The 18,890-nt window shown below is 42.7% G+C and overlaps 1 protein-coding gene across 3 annotated transcripts in view; it reads right to left on the bottom strand.

Moving 5' to 3' along the window:
- The window catches only part of ME3 (malic enzyme 3), a 119,273-nt gene that overhangs the window by 40,293 nt on the left and 60,090 nt on the right, over window positions 1-18,890 (bottom strand). For all 3 annotated transcript variants that reach the window (XM_027677478.1, XM_027677477.1, XM_027677479.1), the window contains exons 2-3: window positions 15,055-15,188; window positions 13,485-13,634 (exon numbers count right to left, since the gene is read on the bottom strand). In XM_027677478.1, the coding sequence (XP_027533279.1) occupies window positions 13,485-13,634; window positions 15,055-15,188 (284 nt within the window). The remainder of the gene's footprint in view (window positions 1-13,484; window positions 13,635-15,054; window positions 15,189-18,890) is intronic.

Here is an 18,890-nt window from a genome sequence, read left to right as displayed (position 1 = left end):
TTTATTTACAGGAATGTTCATTTCCCAAAGCACAGAGGGGAGTGAAAAACATTATGCAACTGCTTTCCTAACAGATGCAAATCTCTCCTCACTTCTCTCCTACTCAAAGTCTCCCTCCCTCTCCTAATCGCTTTTCCTTGGCAATCACCAGTGCTTCTGTGGCTGTGTTTGCAACCCTCCTGGTGTGATCTTGACTCACTTTTCTAGCCCACTGCTGCCTCTGACATGAAATCAAACAGAAATTCAATGCAATCAAATGCAATCAATGCCTTTGCTTTATCAAGCTCCATAACATATTTGGCTAATGCTATGCTCTTCTTGCAGCCTTGGCCTGTGCTGTGGATTTGGGCAGTACTCCTGTAACTTCAGTTACCTATTTATAGCTATACAACTAATGGCCTCTTTACACTTACCATATATGAGTAAAAGTCAGCAATTATACCTACCAACTTTACATCACACTAGTCAAAAGTCATAAAAGAGAAGAACAGATGATGGCACTGGATCACTGATACGTACAGTAGCATGAAGCAAAGGGATGCCACTCTTTACTTCACAGAAACTTCCCGTAATAGCTGAGATAGAAAATTATTGTATATTATGTCCCTGTGGAGGAAAAGAGACACCACTAGAAGGACCTCAAAATCTCCTAAAATGACAGGAGTTGAAAAACACAATCCTCCCAACTCAACTATTGCAGCTTCATCCTTCTTTTCCTTCCTCAGTATCTCCAAAGAGATACTTCCCCAGTAAGGAGGAATGTATTTGCAGCATTATTCAATATTTACTCACATTGCAATGGTCAGGCTTGCTCAGGGATTGGTATATAGCATGATGAACACAAATAAACCTCAACTGTAAACTCTGTGTGCTTTCTGCACAGTGATCAGTCCATCACTTATTGGATCTCAGAAAAGAGGTGTCTTCTTTAATGAGCTACCAGGCTTTGCCTTACATAATTACTTGTTCCTGAGGAGAGGAACTGATGAAGGGAAGCAGATTAAAATAGTAGCTGAGGTCCCTGATTCTCTAGATACTTACACACTGCTTCTCATTCAGCCATCAAATGGTGCTTCCAAGAATCTGGCTCCTCGTGTGTGTGCTGCCATACCAGTGTGCAGTGAATTGCAAGACTAGACCATGAATATGGCAACAAAAGTCAGGCTTTATTTCATTTACATTTACTTAATTTTCTTTGCACTTATAACTTCTAGTCGGGTGCTCTAGTTGCTCCATAAGAGAGGAGATGATAAAAACTATCAGGTGAGATAGGATTTAAGGAAGTGCACATATTCCCAATACTTGAATCAGACAAGCAGGCATCATGATTCAGTGTTTTCATCTGGATAGGAATTGCTCATTCTCAGAACAAAAATGTTCAGGACAAGGGTTAAGCGTCTCCACTTGCAACCTGAAGGTGAGGAAATTCTGCGCACATAAAGTCTTTGAGTGTTTTAACTTAATAGGGCCTGGACTTCCTTTAGAAGACACAGGAAGTCAGAGGGAAACCATGGCTTAAAAAAGCAACAAACAAAAGAGATGAGTCAGATCTTTGCCAGCATCACAGCCTGCACCGGGCTGCTGTTGAACAGCCATAAAAAAGTTGGGAGACAGCAGTCAGAAACCTACAGTGAGATATAAGGTTGGACAGAAAACAGTTCTGACAGGCATGGCACAAGTTGACCTTGTGATCACAGCCATTGCCTTATAGAAAGGCATGATGCTCTTGGAAAACCGTGAGCAAGACTGCCTCAGAGTAACGTTGAAATGCACATATCAAAATTATTTTCACACTCAGGAAATTAAGAAACAAGTTGGCTTGCCGCTGTGGAAGGATGCTGACTGCTGCTGCACGCCACTGTGCTCTTTGCAGTCTGGCTGGATTATGCCCCAAGCCCAGCTGACTGGTAGGTATTTTGTCTGTCCAAGGCTGCAAAAGGGACACATGCGAGGGAGGGATCAGCTGATGGACCTGGCTTTTATTGCACACTAACCACAGAACATTTTCACTGCTGTGCCAGAGAACAGGCTGGAGAACCCTCTCTGGATTACAGGCCAGCCTGTGCTAGAGATGCAATAAAATGTGCTTACAGTAAAGCCCTACATTTGGGTTTATTTATTTACACTTCCAAAAATCATATACAAAAGTTACAGGTTGAGCAATATGAGTCTTTAGAGACATTTCCACCAGCTGTACCCCCACTGTTGATTTTTTTTTGTTCTGGTCTCTGCCAGAACAGGACAAAAAGCTTCAGAATAACAAAATAAACTTTGAAATTACTTGGCTGTTTTAGGGAGTTTGAGATTACAAATGCCTGTGGGCTACAGGTTTTGGAGAGACAGTATGTGCTAGCATGCACTGATTTGTCTAAATACAGTACAATTAATCATCAGATTGGACAAAATCTCTGTGGTGATTCATCAGCTATATTTTGCAGATTTGTTTATAATAAAAGCCAAGAACTTTTTGTTGTTTTAGATAATTTTCTTTGTAAATTGTAGGATGCTGAACAGTACCCTGGGGTACTGATGAAAAAATAATAGAAACCAAGCACAATCAACTATTAATGAAATCTGTACAGAGATTTATAAGGCAATATATCTATAATTTAAGTACACTAAAAGATTTAATTTCAAATGATCTGCAAGGTGAATGATAGCATTACTATTATAAATGTCCTTAATGTTTTCATCATACATTTTAGGCAGGAAACCCAAAATGCAATGTGGAATCCAGAAGATGCAGGCTTCAAGGTACAATAATGAAAGATCCATTATCCACATAAACCCCACAAACCTACACAGGGAAATATCTACGATTCCAAGGGACGGCAAGCTGCTAAGCTGTAGGAAACTGCCAAAGAACAGCGAGATTTGAATGAGTACATACAAGCAATTGCACCCAAACGCAGAGAGCAGTGCACACAGGCTTCAGTGCAAACTGTGGTCCTCCTCGTGCTTTGGTATAGTCCAACCACTGTCATAGCAGATCAGAGCCTAAAACAAAGCTTTTGGATTTATCTCCTCATCTACTAGGTACTAATTTTAGTAGGGGATTTTTTTGCCAGGAAAAGGGCGATTATACAATAACACTGTGTCCTCTCTCTCCTGCAGGCTCATTTCAACAAATTTATCAGAAAGGCAAAGGTCTCAAAGATGTTTGTTCTTACACCCTTTTATGAAAATTACTGTTGAGATAAAAAGATAAAGGTGTTCATGTCCCCACCACTCTGTGGAGGGGAACATAGACCTTCCTCTGGTAATTATTCTGACAGTTGGCCAAAACGACAGCTTGAAGTAGACCCAACATGTGCTGCTTCCCACTTAGTACCTACTAAGGCCTCACTAGCTCAGCCCTAGCAAAGCATCAGAGCTTTCCTGGGCTGCAGGACTAAGCAGAAGACAGAAAAAAGGAGGAAAAAGGTGACTGTAGAGGGAACCAAATGAAAAAAAGGAATGGTTATGGTGCAGGATCAAAAAGGTACAGACAGGAAATCAGAGGGGACAGCAAGCAGAGCACTGAAAGCTGTGCTCACTGCTCCCTAAGGAATAGGTGAGGGAAGGGGAGAAGCACCAGCTGGTATGGGTGGCTATGATGCAGCACAGGTGGATATGGAAAAGGGATGAAGGAGATGTGGAAGGGAACAGAAGGTATCATAAATATGAAGTGCTAGGGTACAGTGGACAGAAACCAGGAGGAATCCTGGATTTATTGGTTCTCCTAGTCAGGAAACAGCCTAAAGAATAAATAGTCCTTTCTTCCTCTCCAGGGCAGAGTTGATGGAGAAAGACCAGCTCAGTAACCACTGTTATTGGTCATTATGCAGCAATCTCAAAATACAGAGGGTTGTAATCAGGTCCCCAATGGATCTCTGCTATTCACATTCTGGCATTATGGAAGGAGGTAAACAGACCCATGTTGCTCTTGGCTTGTCATGAGCTGCTTGTCCCTACTGTATTCTCAGGACTGCATTCTCTGGTTGAACCAGAGAACTGTCACGTCATAGCATAATTTAGGCGTTAAATTCTCCCTGTATTTTAAAACTTAACAAACCGAATTTTTCCAGCATCCTTTTCAGCAGTGGTGTTTTGATACTCGTGTTTAGGAGGGCCTCTGAGAACTGAGCTGCTGGAGCCAAGGGCCAGGTAAGAGCCCAAGCAGGTTTGCAGCATGGAGTCTGACTCTGGCTTACCCTCAGCACCCAGAGCTCCCTTCTAGCTGATGTGCAGGAGGGAGAGGGAGAAACCAGACTGTCTTCTGTCACCCACACTTACAGATGCAGATGGGTAAAGACCAGGCTTCAAGGTGAGACGTAAGTTCCCACCATACAGGGATTCCACCAGTGAGCAAGTGTGGGCATTTCCCAAATTCAGTATCCTTTGCCGCATTTAAGCTCATCATGCTCAAGGGGCTTGAAGCCCTTTGGTCAAAAACAACTTTAAGTGTAGGAAAATCTGATTGAGCCTTGATTTTCCTCTGCCTTTTTGGAGATTCAGCCCTAAAACTGTCTGTGTGTTAAATCCTGGCAGTATCTCAGTAATTGGAAGATTACAGAGTTACAAAGAGAAACAGAGAAACAAAGCTGAGATGGGCAATTAGTGCTGTTGCTGAGTTGATATTGAACAAGGAGCCCTTATCTGTTTTCACTGCTAAGCACATAATGTATTGTGTTTGACTTGATAGTACAGAGGTTAAGGTGGGATCAAAAATCCCTGAGAAGTTAAATCTGATTATATTTCCTTCCTGCACTGCGTAAATTCTTCCAAGATCCACACCTTCACTTTTAAAGTGCACTGCAGGGATCCCCAAGAATGAACACAGAAGTAGGACAAAATTTGACAAAAAAAAAGAAAGATTATTTTGACAATACCAGAGCAATCAGCTTTCAGATAAATTAAATATAACTTAGCACACTCTTAGCGAACTCACCTAATAAAAAAAAATAACTTTTGCCATAAATTGCAGCAAATACAGAAAATATCATCAGCTTTTAAAGGAAGTCTTCTACAATCATGTTATAGAATCATAGGATCACAGAACGGTTTGGGCTGGAGGGATCTTAAACATCATCTAGATCAAACCCCCTTGCTGTGGGAAAGGACACCTTCCACTACACCAGGCTGCTCAGAGTCCCATCCAACCTGGTCTTGAACATTCACAGGGATGGGGCATCCACAACTTCTCAAGGTAACTGTGCCAGTGGCTCACCATTCTCACAGTCAAAAGCTTCTTATATCTAATCTAAACCTACCCTCTTTTATTTCAAAAGCATCGCTCCTTATCCTATCACTCTGTGCCCTTGTAGAAAGTTCCTCTCCTGCTCTCTTGTAGACCCCTTTAGGTTACTGGAAGATGCTTTAAGGTCTCCCTGGATCCCCCACTTCTCCAGGCTGAACAACTCTCTCAGCCTGTCTTCATAGGAGAGGTGCTCCATCCATCTGAGCATCTTTGTGGCCTCCTCTAGACTCTGTCTGACATCTTTATGATGGGGCACTCAGAGTTGGATGCAGCACTCTAGGTGAGGTCTCACCAGATCAGAGAGGCAGAAACACCTCCCTCAACCTGCTGGCCATGCTGCTTTTGACGCAGCCCAGGATATTGCTGACCTTCTGGGCTGCGAGTGCACATATAATGCACACACACCTCCTCAAGTCCTTTTTGCCAGGGCTGCTCTCAATCCACCCTTTGCCCAGCCTGTTTTGGTGCTTGGGATTGCCCTGTCCCAGTGCAGGACTGTGCACTTGACCTTGTTGAACTTCATGTGGGCCCACCTCTGTATTGACATGTGTGGCTTGACTTGTCAAAATGTTCGAACGATGTGCTTGCACACAGAGTTCTCCAGAAACAACACTCAAACACAGCAAAACCCAAGGAATATAAGAATTACAGTGCTAAAGCACAGAAGCCCTCACTTGACGCAGACCTGTTGGGGAAGAATTTGGAAAATGCAAAGCAGCTCTTAAAGCAGCCCACCTCCTCTCTTTCAAAAACAGATGCCTTGTTACTAGAGCATAAGGGTGCAAGCTTGCTAGCTCTGACACAGCCATTACACAGCAACATGAGCTGCATCTCAGTCACCTTGCAATGGCATATAAAAGTCAATATAAATTATATAATAAAAATGTACAATTTATTAATATAAATGATACATGAACTAAACTGTTAAAAAGAGGATTACTCCTCATAAAAAATGTCTCCAAGTCACGAAGCACAGTCCATAGCTATTCCACAGCCCAATGGATACTGCTGTTCAAGGTTTTCATGATAGTCAGCATCATTTCCCCTCCAATTTACATCCTGGTATTCATTATTCTAAATAATTCTCTTCCCTCCTCCCCGTCTTTGGCATTTTTTGTTTGAGGTGGGGTTGTTTCTTGTGGTAGCAGCATAGATTCATGCCAGATCAACGGAAAACACATCCTCTTGTATTTCCTTCACCAGGTCAATCTCTTTCGTTTGGCCACTCCACCTTTTCCTTTGAGCTTCTCCTGGCAAATCAAAGAATTTCAACAGACTTACATCTAAATCACCTCTGACAGCAGCAGAAAGCCTGACCTTCATAAATTAACATGAGATTTGCTGTTAACTTCTGAAATTTTACCTCATGCCCATGGAAGTTTCTTGTGGCTGTCAGAGCTCCTGCACACATATTTTTCTTAGTATAATAAGGAAGACAGAGAGAGAAGACTGGAGATACAGAATAAGAAGCACTGACTGTTTTTCTAACTAAAAAAATGGACCAGAGTCCTTTTTCACTCCCACTGTAATGTAATAACTGTGGTAGAGCCTCACAACACCAACAGTGTCCATCCCATTCCCCAGCCTCCATGAAACCTCAGATCAGGACTGATACACCAGCTCTTCTCTCTGTATGCCCAGAATCCAATCTGTCCTCCTCTCCCCATTTTGAGAAACACTTCACCAAAGGGGAAATAGAGATAGAATGAGGATGGGGGTACAGCATGCTGAAAAGACGTGCCTGGAAAAAGTGGGGTGAGCACAGGGGGAACCTCTGAACTCAGCTCTCAGAAGAAGTTCCACACAGGCTGAGCCATTTTCAGCAGCCCTGGTCTCCCTCTGCACTAAATGCTTTCTCTTCACCTACTCCAACCATCGTCTTCCCCTCCTCTTTCACTAACCTTGTCTAATACCAAGGACTGTCTCACACCTATACCTTCTGCCAACCTCTTCAGGGCTTCTTGACTACACACGGCCTCCATGAGACTTTCCACAGACATCCCCTCCCCTTCAGTCTGCTACAAGACCAAGTCTTTTTGTCGCAGTTACCTAAACACATTGTTAAACACATTCATCTTCTCATACACTGATTTCAGCTGCCTCTGGAAGAAGGCTGAACCAGGCTGGTGGCAAGAAGAGAAGTTATGACAACCAGTGTTTTTATAAGAAGTAGAGATTGCCTAAAGGGGTTTCAAAAGAAATTTTCAGGACAATAATCCAAACCCCAGTCTTCTCACTCACTTCTGGTCTCCATTGTTTTATAGAAGAGGGAGTGCAGATAATTCTGTGGTTAGGAACAACTCTGTGGGATTTACATCTTTGTTCTAATTCCATTTTGTTTGGGCTTAAAGTGTCTAGAAATGTCAGGAACTTTTCCTCCTGCTGCTCAGACTGCACAACACCATTAGAAAAAGCCACTCAGAAGAGCCAGACCTGCTGACAAGACAATTCTGTAGATTGACTGATGTTTCATTTGCTCATTTTTCATCAGAGACACAGATCATTATTCTGTCAGACTTAATTTTCACACCATCTGCATCCTGTTAACTTTCATTCTCCAGATTCAGCTTAATCCCAACATGTTTGGCATTGTTTTGCAAGCAGTTCTCAAGGATATTTATGTTTCTAGAAAAAAAGAGTGAACTTAGGCAAGTTTCTTCTGTCCTCATAACTTCCCTCCAGTGGTGATACACCAACCTCTTCCAGTCCTGCTATCAAGGGATGCAAAAAGCTTTTGAGGAGCAGCTGACAACTTTATGCTTTCAAATACCAGTATGTTCATGAATTAACCAGTGTCTCGAGAGACTATGGTCTTATGCCACTGTAATAAACTATCCCTCCCTATCACAGAAGAAATAAACCCCTGATTCTACACCCTAAGATAAGTTTCCACTCTGCTTTCTCTTTGTGAAAAAGTATAGTCTCTTTCAAAGACACTCACAATTAAAAGAGATTCTCAAGCTTAAACATACCTTTTAAATAGCATTGCACATGTTCAGTCCTGTGCTGCATAAGGGCCCCCATGATATTAACTACATACATTTACATTGAAAGAAAGGAGGGAAAAAAAGGAAAAAAAAGCTCAAAATACCACCATGAACTTTTCTTTGTATTCTTACTCTAAAGCAGAAAGGACTCTCAACCATGGTCTGAAAGCTCGGGTGGTAGAAGTATTTCCTAAGGAAAGAGTGACTCTATCTGTTAATGGGATTGAAGAACAAAGACTTCTCCTTCCTTCCCTCATTAAGTCTCAGAATGTTGCAAGCCCAGCTCTGTTATATTTCATTCTTCCCTTCTACCAAATTTCTGATGGGGATAAAGGATCCCTGGGCTTTGAAAAGCAAAAAAACACTTCCCAGGCCTGTGTTCCTTAGTACCTAGGTTGTATTAGTTCCTTAGTACCTGTCCTTTGCTTAAAGCTACTTGTGTTATCACTGCTGCTGCACATAAGCAAATCTGCCATCCATGTGCCTTGAGCAGCTTGTTCCTGCTTCAGCACATCCCTTTCATCATGTCAGCACAACTCCTGTTGCAGGTGGCAGTGAACTGGCTACTTGGATTACTGCTAGTCTGGCCCAAAAAGGGCTTGGATCTACCCAGATTTATCCTTGAACCAGATCACTGCATGGACATCTCTGGAGGCGGTGGGAGGGGTGGTGGGAGGAAGAGTGAAGGGATGCCAGGGATGGATTGCAGGAGACAGACTGAAAAGTTGTTCATGTGCAGCCATAGGACCTGAAGCTGCACAACTCTGCAAGAAATCTCCCTTAAGTCTGGATCACCCTTGATCATCATATCTTGTAAAAGACATATTGTTCAATACGTGAAACAAGTCTTGTCACCTTGGAACACTATTTCCAGTCATATCATTTGGCCTTGACAACGTGCATACATCTGAGTCCCCTCACAATCATTCCAGAACTTGTGATGCTAAACAGAGCAACTGATCTTTGTAACAAAACTGCAACCACAAGAGCCTGAAAGACAAATTGAGGAGGAGCATAACCTGACAAGCCCCCAAGCAGTGAGCATATTTGCTTACCCTAGACCTATATTCCTCCTGCTGCTGGCCACTGCTGCAGAAAGGATTCATGCCTAGGAAGACCTCTCTTTAGACATGGTTACTCTCCTCTTGTGCTTACTTAAGGTGTTTTGATCACAGGAGAGAGATTTTGACAGGGTCCTTAATGGTAACTGTGACAGAGGTGCTATTGCTTGGTACTTCAATCTGTACTTACAAATTACACAATAATTTATATTTTTTATTTCAAAAATTCAAAATACAAAATGAAACTTTAGCCTGAAGGTTGTAATGCTTATTGCATGGCTTTGAATAAACAAATACTGTTAACTCACTAGGGAACTGCCTGGAAAACAAGATAGGAAAAATGTATTCAACATAGACACCTTCCAGCAAAAACTTCAGAGCTCTTAGACAACAGTGTCTTAATGTAATTTTTATTAATTTTATGGTTCCACCTCTATTTCAGTCATTCTAAATCCTTGAGGCTTCATCACATAGGAAAAAGTGTGAGGCCAAAGGAAAAAAAATCTCGCCTGAAGAATTTAAAGCAACTAGTGAAGAGAAAAGCAGTAGGAGTTTGGGAAAGGCAGAGGCAGGAACCAGGGGCATCAGGAGTTCTGCCTGGCCCACCAGAAGTGGGGACACTGTGGGCATCACAGATAAGCATGAGAAGTGCTGGATGTTTCAAAGTGTTTTTCCTAGTAGCTCTTTTCTACTGGTAAATAAAGACTGTGCTTTTAGACTGCTAGCTGGATAGATTTTTGAAAGTAAAGAACATCAGGTGTCTGATTCCATTTGGAGCAGACAAATCTGCTGGCAGGGAGGATGCTGGAGTCCTGACCTGGAAGTAGAACTCTGGAGACCAGCCCCATAAAAGTGCAGGTAACAGATCTACCCTTAAGGGTTTGTAGGTAAAGACTAAGAAAAGAAAAAGAGGCATCGACTCCTGCAATTACAACAACAGTATCCGGCAAAAAAAATCTGCAGCCATGCAAACACTGATAAATGTATTCTGATGAGAGAAGCCTTGCTGGACATCATCAGACTGGTTATGGATGCTGTTATACAAGAGCTGCTTTGTAAGCAAGTTACTTGCACTTTAATCTCTCCAGGCTCAACCTTTAAATATAAAGCCAAGCACTAATGGGGCTGAGAAAGATCTCAACATGGGGAAGAAGCTAATTGTGTCCACAGGTCACTAATTTCTGCTGCTGTGGCCACAGACAGGCTGCATTATATTCTGCAGAATTCCCTCTGCACCATAAGCTGTGCTATACGGGCACATCCATCCATGTTGGAGTATATGTAGGCTTTTAAAACTGAGATATATCATCTCTCCTCCCTGATTAACAGTATTAATTGTGACAGTTTGGATGAAAAGGTAATTGCTACAGCAAACATTCAAATCAGCTCTCTGTTGCCCAAAGAGTCGGGCTGGGAGTTGCAGCACTCCAGAGGACAAAAGACATTGATTCAAAGGAGAGAATGACCCTAACACAACAGGACAGAGTTCACAGCAGGACACGTAGCGAGGAGAAATGCTAAGCACAATTCTAGAGTGGCACATATCTGGTGGGGTAATTGTCTCAAAGAACAAATTTGCAGGGAGATGACAAAATGAATTACAGTGATCAGACCATTGATAATGCCAAAAAAGGCAAGGGCATGCTGGGACGTGTTAGCAGAACTAAACTGACTGCTCTGACCTCTTCAACACTGCTAGTCCTCTGTGGCAAAGTGGTGCTCACTCTTCTGCGGTGTATTTCAGGAGAAATGTAGCCAAACAGGACACTCCAGAGTGGGAACACCAGGACAGTGCAGCACCAACTAAAGGCAAGAAAACCACCAGGCTCAACATGATCCCATTCTTCTATTCTGAAAATGCTACTGTCAAGAGGGTGATGTTGGCAAAGAACATTTAGGTTATATACAAGGGGAAAAACGCTTTCAATTTATATGAGAGCTAAATACTGGAATGGGCTGCATAGGGCTTTATTGCAGATTTAAAATAAAACATAACCAGTTAATGAACAGGATTAAATGATAAGGCTTCCTGTGATGGCTGAGCAAAACTGAATGGCTTGGACTTCCTCTCCAGTTCCAGGTGCTATGTTCTTCATAAAACACCAGTGAAACATATTGACACATGAGTGTCATTTTGTTTTAAAAACCTTCCAATACAAATAAAATTAGGTTAGAAGAATCAGCTTTTCAGACTGCCAGTGCAGCTTAGGATAGCATGGGAAGAGCTAAAAATCCAAACTTAGATCTTAACTCCTGAGCTCCCCAAATCTGCAGGTCCCAGTCGTTCTAGTGGAAAGTGTTGGCATCCTACCTTGAACTATGTATCTTGCAGGCAAACTCATAACGTACGGAATATGCTCCAGGAGAGGAAAATATATACTCCATGACAGTAAGAGTCAGATTAGGAAAAAAAAGCACATATTAATGCTTCCCATTTTAATCTCATCACTTTACATGATAAAACAGCTCTTTTTGCAATAAAAACATTCTTCTGCTAAAACAATCTTGATTAAAACCAAATCTGAAGCTAGGCTGAAATTCACTCTGCATCTTCAGGGAAACAAACTCCCCACCATAGGAAATCCAGTGTACTAAGGGCATTGTCATTTGCCCTTTCCTGCAGAAGCCATGGGCTGGAAACAGCCCCAGCTCAAATTCAGCAGCAAAACTGTCAGACTAAGAGAACAGATGTTCTTACCATACTGGTAAAATACTGTGGATTTAAAACATGAGAAAGATGTGAGTTACAGGAAGGGAAATTCTCCCGCAGCAACAACTGCAGAAAGAGTTCAGTATATGGAAAGACATCCCTGCTTTCCTGAAGATAACAATTAATGGAAAATAAAAGAAGCAAAGCTCCCAAATATTGTTTCAACCTATTGCAAGGCAAAGGCAGCCTGGAGACAAAGACACAGTTGCTGTTCAGCAGGAATTGCTGCATGAATATTGATTAGTTGAGAACCAGCAGTGTGCTCTTCCCTGTCTTTCAGTGCTCACAGCTCAACACCTGGAGACACAGTCTGGGCTCTCTCATCTCTGCTACCTTTCACTCACGCCCAGAAGTAGTAAGTGTCCCCCCCCTACAAAGAGTAATTCCTTCTCTGGTTTCCTTATATCCACTGAGGAGGAAAAGGAGATATCGTCAAGGCTTGACTAGATAAATAACTACACCACAGCCCAGCAGATCCAGAAACTGCATATGAGGGCACAGAATGCAATTACCTGGGATAGACACAAGCCAAAAACCAATCCTGAGGAGCAGCTCATGTGAAGGAATACAGTGGCTTTACTAGAAATTTTGATGACAAGCAGGAAGCAAGCACGTTTGCCAAGAACTATCCATAATATGTTACTCATTATCTGTCTGCAGAGTCCTTACATCTTCGAGGTCTGCCTCAGGGTTCCCTGGCGCCGTTGAGTCAGTTAGTAGAACTTGCCTACCTACATCACTATTCTCACCAACAACACTATTCTCAGCTGATACTGCAGTCAAACCTCATGTTTGTAAAGTGCTTTGAAAATGGTATAAGCTAAAATGTTTATCTGCCAATTGGTACATTTCAAGGACAAAAAAATAAGAAGTAGCAAAGAAAACTGAACCTTAGCATTGAATTTCCAGGCTAGGACTAAAATGTATTTCAGAATGCTAACGAGGGCTTTATCTAAGCATTAATCACTAAAAAGAATTACGCAGAATAGGGTCTTCCAATGTGGTATAGAGTGTTTAATGTTGCATGAATTTACACAGTAAGTGTTCTGAGCAGAGAGGAAGGCACTGATGCAGAGCATCATCTCCTATAAAAATGATTCTTGCGAGGTGGTTTGTGGAAGTGCATACAAAAGTTCAAAATCAGCACAATGTATCCAAACCCCACCAATTACTCAAACGGCAGCAGTGCAGAAGGCACTCAGTGCTCCTGAGACAGCAGATGGAAATGGGTGCAGCCATAAGTTCAGCGACCTGTTTGGAGCTAAAGCTGCACAGACTGTACAGCACTGTTTGAGAACAAAACCACTCTGTTTATAGGAAGAAGGCAGAGCTATTCTCTACTCCCTAGCTCATCATCAAATGTACACACACAGTGTTGCTTGCTGGTTCATCTTTTGATGAGAGATTGAGTTTTAGATGTTTTGAGCCACCCACATAAAGAAATACCCACATAAAATTAAAAAAAGGGGCAGAGTCTCTTCACTCACCGAGGTCTCCTGAAAGCCAAACCATACTGCTGACATGCCAGCCCAACCGTTGGGGTGTAAACAATGGGCATGAATCTCTCGATATCAGAGGTTAGCACTCGGTAAAAAAGCTTCTCATTCCTGTCTTGCAAGGCCATAAGAACAATATACCTTAAAAGTAAAATAAAATAGTTATATATCAGTATTTACGGTTTTTAACAGTTCCACAAAACGTAGTTGTTGGCTCGCTCAGTATATACTCAGTTCTCCCAAGCCATGACACTCCTTGGTGCTAGATCATGAGCAGATACCTGGAGAAAAATGTCCCAGACAGCCTGGTCAGCTCCAACCATCCTCACTGACAGCTCACAAAGACTCAGTAGGGCTGGAAGTCAGACCTATGCATAACCTCAGAATTTTGGAATTTGCATCAAAAGGTCAACAATATGTAACTTGCAAGATCAACACAGGTATTTGTGATGCAGAAAAGCCAATGCAATCGCTCTACAGGCTAAGAGTCCTGCTGCCTCAGTCCCCAGAACAATGACAGACGAGGGAGTTGGAGATGCAAACCCTACTGTCCATCACAGCAGGAATCAAATAGCATCTTCCATCAGTAACCTTGATGAACAATACTGGATGCAATGGAAACTCAGGAACAGAAAGATTAGTCAATACATATTGCTTCAATTTTTTTTATTTTTTTCCTACCCATTGACAGTTTTTTTTTTCTGTTCTTCCATCCAGTATTTTAGTTGAGTGTATTGATGAGTGTAGAGATAGGTAAATGCAGCACATACGTTCACTCTACCTCCAGTGCTCTGGAACAGGAACTGCTTTTTTGTTGTGTACTTGTGCCCAAAGTATACCAGAGCTCTCCAGTAATGTAGTGGTAGAAAAACGTAGTATTAGTGGACCTGCTGGAGCAGGTCCAGAGGAGGGTCACGAAGATGACCAAAGGGCTGGAGACCACCTCTCCTATGAAGACAGGCTGAGGAAGCTGGGAGTTGTTCAGCCTGGAAAGAAAAGGCTCTGGGGAGACCGTCCAGCAGCCTTCCAGTACTTAACGAAGGCCTAAAGAAAAGGTGGAGAGGGACTTTCTTAGCAGGGCCTGTAGCGACAGGACAAGGGGTAATGGCTTCAAACAGAAAAAGGGTAGGTTTAGATTAGATATTAGGAAGAAATTCTTGATTGTGAGTGTGATGCGGCACTTGCACAGGCTGCCCAGAGAAGCTGTGGATTCCCTGTCTCTGGAAATGTTCAAGGCCAGGTTGGATGGGGCTTTGAACAACCTAGTCTAGTGGAAGACATCCCTGCCCATGGCAGGGGGGTTGAAACCAGATGATCTTTAAGGTCCCTTCAGACCCAAACCATTCTGTGATTCTGCTTTGGGACTGGGATGGCATGTAACTGAGATGAAGGCGGACTAGACAGAATAAACATTCCTGCTGCTGGAGAGTATGGACAGCTGGAAAAAAGTGACTCTGAAGGAAATATGTGTGCCTTGAAGCAGGATCCTCAAGTCTTTTAGGCTTTAAGGAACTGAAAAGTAAAAGTGGAGGGAGGAGGAAATAAGACATTTTTGACATACTTGTCTAGATCATTAGATTTACTTTCAAAGTTTTTCATCACACGGAGGACTTGGACATCTTGGCTCAGGAAACAAGGAGGAATGAGGCCATGAATTCCCAGCTGCAGCCTTTCTTCAAGTGTAAAAGCCATTCCCTGGGAAGAAAAAAGAAAGGCACATTCAAATGGCATGATATGCGCTATCAGGTAGGATATCCAAGAAGAAAGCAAGCAACAGCATGAAGTCCCTGAGGGTCTGGAGGCAGTGCTGCCTTGCAGGGACTGTGGGACTCAGACTATCCAGACCCTATAGATTCTGGATTAGCAGTCCCAACACCAGTAGAGCTTTGATGACTCACATCCTTTTGCCATTTGAATTTGGTTTGTCTCTATAGTGTATACAACTTAATAGTATATATATTCTTACGGTTTCTTTTGTTTTATGCTCTTCTTATATTACTTCATTAGGTCACACCTACTAGTTTCCATGGCCTTCCTGGAAGCCCAGCAATCATACTTCTTCACAAATCACACAATATGTTTAGAATCATAGAATCATTTAGGTTGGAAAAGACCTTTAAGATCATCAAGTCCAACTGTTAACCCAGAACTGCCAAATCCACCACTAAATATGTCCATAAGCACCACATCTACACGTCTTTTAAACACATCCAGGTATGGTGACTCTACCACTTTCCTGGGCAGCCTGTTCTAATGCTTGACAACACTCTCCATGAAGAAATTTACCTAATATCCAACATAAACCTCTCTTGATGCAACTTGAGGCTGTTTCCTCTCATCCCGTCTATCTATCACTTGTCAACTTAGATAAGAGACCGACCCTCACCTTGCTACAACCTCCTTTCAGGTAGTTGTTGAGAGTGAGAAAGTCCTCCCTGAGTCTCCTTTTCTCCAGGTTAAACAACCCCAGCTCTCTCAGCCACTCCTCATCAGACTTGCGTTTCAGACCCTTCACCAGTTCCATTGCCCTTCTCCAGACACGCTCCAGCACCTCAATGTCTTTCTTGGAGTGAGGGGCCCAGAACTGAATACAGGATTTGAGGTGCGGCCTCACCAGTGCCGAGTACAGGGGAACAATCACTGCCCTGGTCCTGCTGGTCACGCTAATTCTGATACAGGCCAGGATGCCATTGACCTTGCAGGACCCAGCACTTTGCTTTGTTGAACCTCATACAATTTGCCTTGGTCCATCAATCCAGCCAGTGCAGATCCCTCTGCAGAGCTTTACTACTCTCCAGAAGATCAATGCTCCTACCCAACTTGGTGTTGTCTGCAAACTTAATGAAGGTGTCCTTGACTCCTTTGTCTTGATCATTGATAAAGATGTTAAACAGGACTGTACCCAATCCTGAGCCCTGGGGAACACGACTTGTAACCAGCCACCAACTGGATGTAACTCCATTCACCACCACTCTCTGGGCCCAGCCATCCAGCCAGTTTTTTTACTCAGCAAACAGAGCACCTGTCCAGGCCAAGGGCAGCCAGTTTCTCCAGGAGAATGCTGCAGGAGACAGTGTCAAAGGCTTTACTAAAGTCTAGGTGGATGTCACTCAGAGCTTTTCCCTCACGCACTAAGCAGGTCAGTCTGCCATAGAAGGAGATCAAGTTGGTCAAGCAGGACCTGCCTTTCACAAACACTTGCTGGCTGGACCTGATCCCCTGGTTGTCCTGCACATGTCACATGATGACTCTCAAAATGATCTAGTCCATGCCCTTCCCCAGCACCGAGGTCAGGCTGACAGGTCTGTAGTTCTCTGGATCCTCCTTATGGCCCTTCTTGTAGATGGGTGTCACATTTGCTAATCTCCAGATAGCAAACATTTAGATTTGGATACTGAATAGTACACCCAACTCATCATCTTCTAGTTTGCCACCAGACACAGTATGTATTAATGGCAAATTATCAGTGCAGAAGACAGATATGACATGTAGGATGTTTTCTCAGTGCTCTTTTTTTTTTGAATGAAAGTAGCACATAAAGTGCCACATGTCTTACTAAGTCGCTGACACTGGTCCACAGCTGGAGTCAAATGCTAGATTTTGTAGGATAACCCTGTTCTTACAGGACAATTTCTTCCTCCCTAGGCAGAAGCCTGAGCATGTCCTGCTCCTGTGCATGTAGGGCCTGATGCTCCAGATGACCAGTGCTGGACTCAGCCCAATGAACAGCAATGGTAAATGCATTCTGCAGTCCGTGAAGAAGATCACAAAGTTCTTAATTAACGGTATTTCTGCTATGCTGATAGCAGATTAGACAGCAGGATAGAAGAAAACATTTTCAGGAGTGTCTAAGGAGTTTAACTCCTAATGAAAACTTCACCCATAACTAACCAACTGATTCATATCTGGACAAACAGCTGGCAGTAAAATATTCAAAATCTGTAATTATTGAACTACATCTACTCAAGCACACAGTCACATGCTTGACAAGATATGAGCAGATTTATAGGTGCATAGTTGTTAAACTGCTATTTTCTACCATGGATTTAACACTTCTCTATGACAAACAACTGTTATTATCATTGCACAAGAAAAAAACGAGGACATATCTCAATGAACTTGGTTCACCCTCCCCTCCTGTTGCTTGTTCCTGTCCCTGTGCCCTTCCAGTGGTTGTGCCAGCATGAGCATGTCTGCAGTCACATGGTTAATCAGCAAGGGGAAGTACCTGGCTTAAAAGGAACCATGTCACTTGATCTCAGAGCAGCTTCCCTGGCTGATGATAGATGGCTCTACAGACACTGGCAAACCTGGACACAGTCACTGGGGACATACGGCCCTGGGAATGAACCACTGGAAGAGACGTTCACTTGTAAGTGGTGCCCATCCTGGTGAAAATGTTTGTCAAACTATCAGTGATGCCAAGGAATCTGTGCCAGGACAAAGGAAAGGACTGAAACTGATTCTCCTGTTTGCCAGCTCCATGCTTTGTACAGTGTGACACTCCTTTCATTAGTAAAATGTGCACTAGCTCAAATTAAAAGAAAAAGAAAGTCTTCATATGTTTCAGAAAAGTTATTCAGCCTCCAGGATATCTGAGAAGAAAACACCCTTATTTCACAAGCATTTTCATGGGGTTTTTTCTGCTCTGTATCTGGATAGAAGCAAGTATTTTCAAAAATCTTTGCTCTAAGAATATGGCAGAGAGAAACTGTTCCTCTTCCAGTCAGCAGGTGAGGAGTCACCTGGGAGGCAAGAGGTCAGGATTTTGTTGTCAAACTCAGAAAGAGCACTGAGTTCTCCATGGTCGTTGTTAAATGTTGTACCCAGGACATGGCTGGTTCTACTGAAGTGCTTGACATTTCTGACCCAAATTTCCTTCCTGGACACAAGAAACCTTCTCCCAAACGAATTTCATAGCAGAACTAGTATGTTCCCACAAGAGAAAGTCTGAATTTTTGTGAATCATCATGTCTGAATTAAAAATAAAAGGCAACACATTCTCATCAAAAAACTTGTAATCATTTACATTACAGGAGAGAGGCTAGAGACTTCTGATAGTAGACTAAGATCAACATTGGACATCAGCTCTCCATCGCTATTTGGCTTTACATTTTGTGCACACCTTGGGCACAACTCTGCTCAGTGCTTAATTTCTAGTTTTTAGGTCTGCATCATGCCAGGACTACGATCTCCAGTGCCAACTCACTGTTTCAAGACACAGCAAATGCAAGTCCCTGAACTTGAATTTCAAGCAATTTGGAGATCTATGTGCATGAATGCATGTTTTTGGATTGTGATAGGAGCTTAAACTGCTTAAACACAACCACAGTTGTTCTGTTAACAGTCCAAGGATAAGCACAGCAATAGTAACACATAACATCTTTAACTCACAGC

Source organism: Neopelma chrysocephalum, unplaced genomic scaffold, assembly GCF_003984885.1.
Source record: "Neopelma chrysocephalum unplaced genomic scaffold, ASM398488v2 Primary Assembly neopelma1_43, whole genome shotgun sequence".
NCBI lineage: Eukaryota > Metazoa > Chordata > Aves > Passeriformes > Pipridae > Neopelma > Neopelma chrysocephalum.
This window is presented reverse-complemented; position numbering and strand designations above follow the sequence as displayed.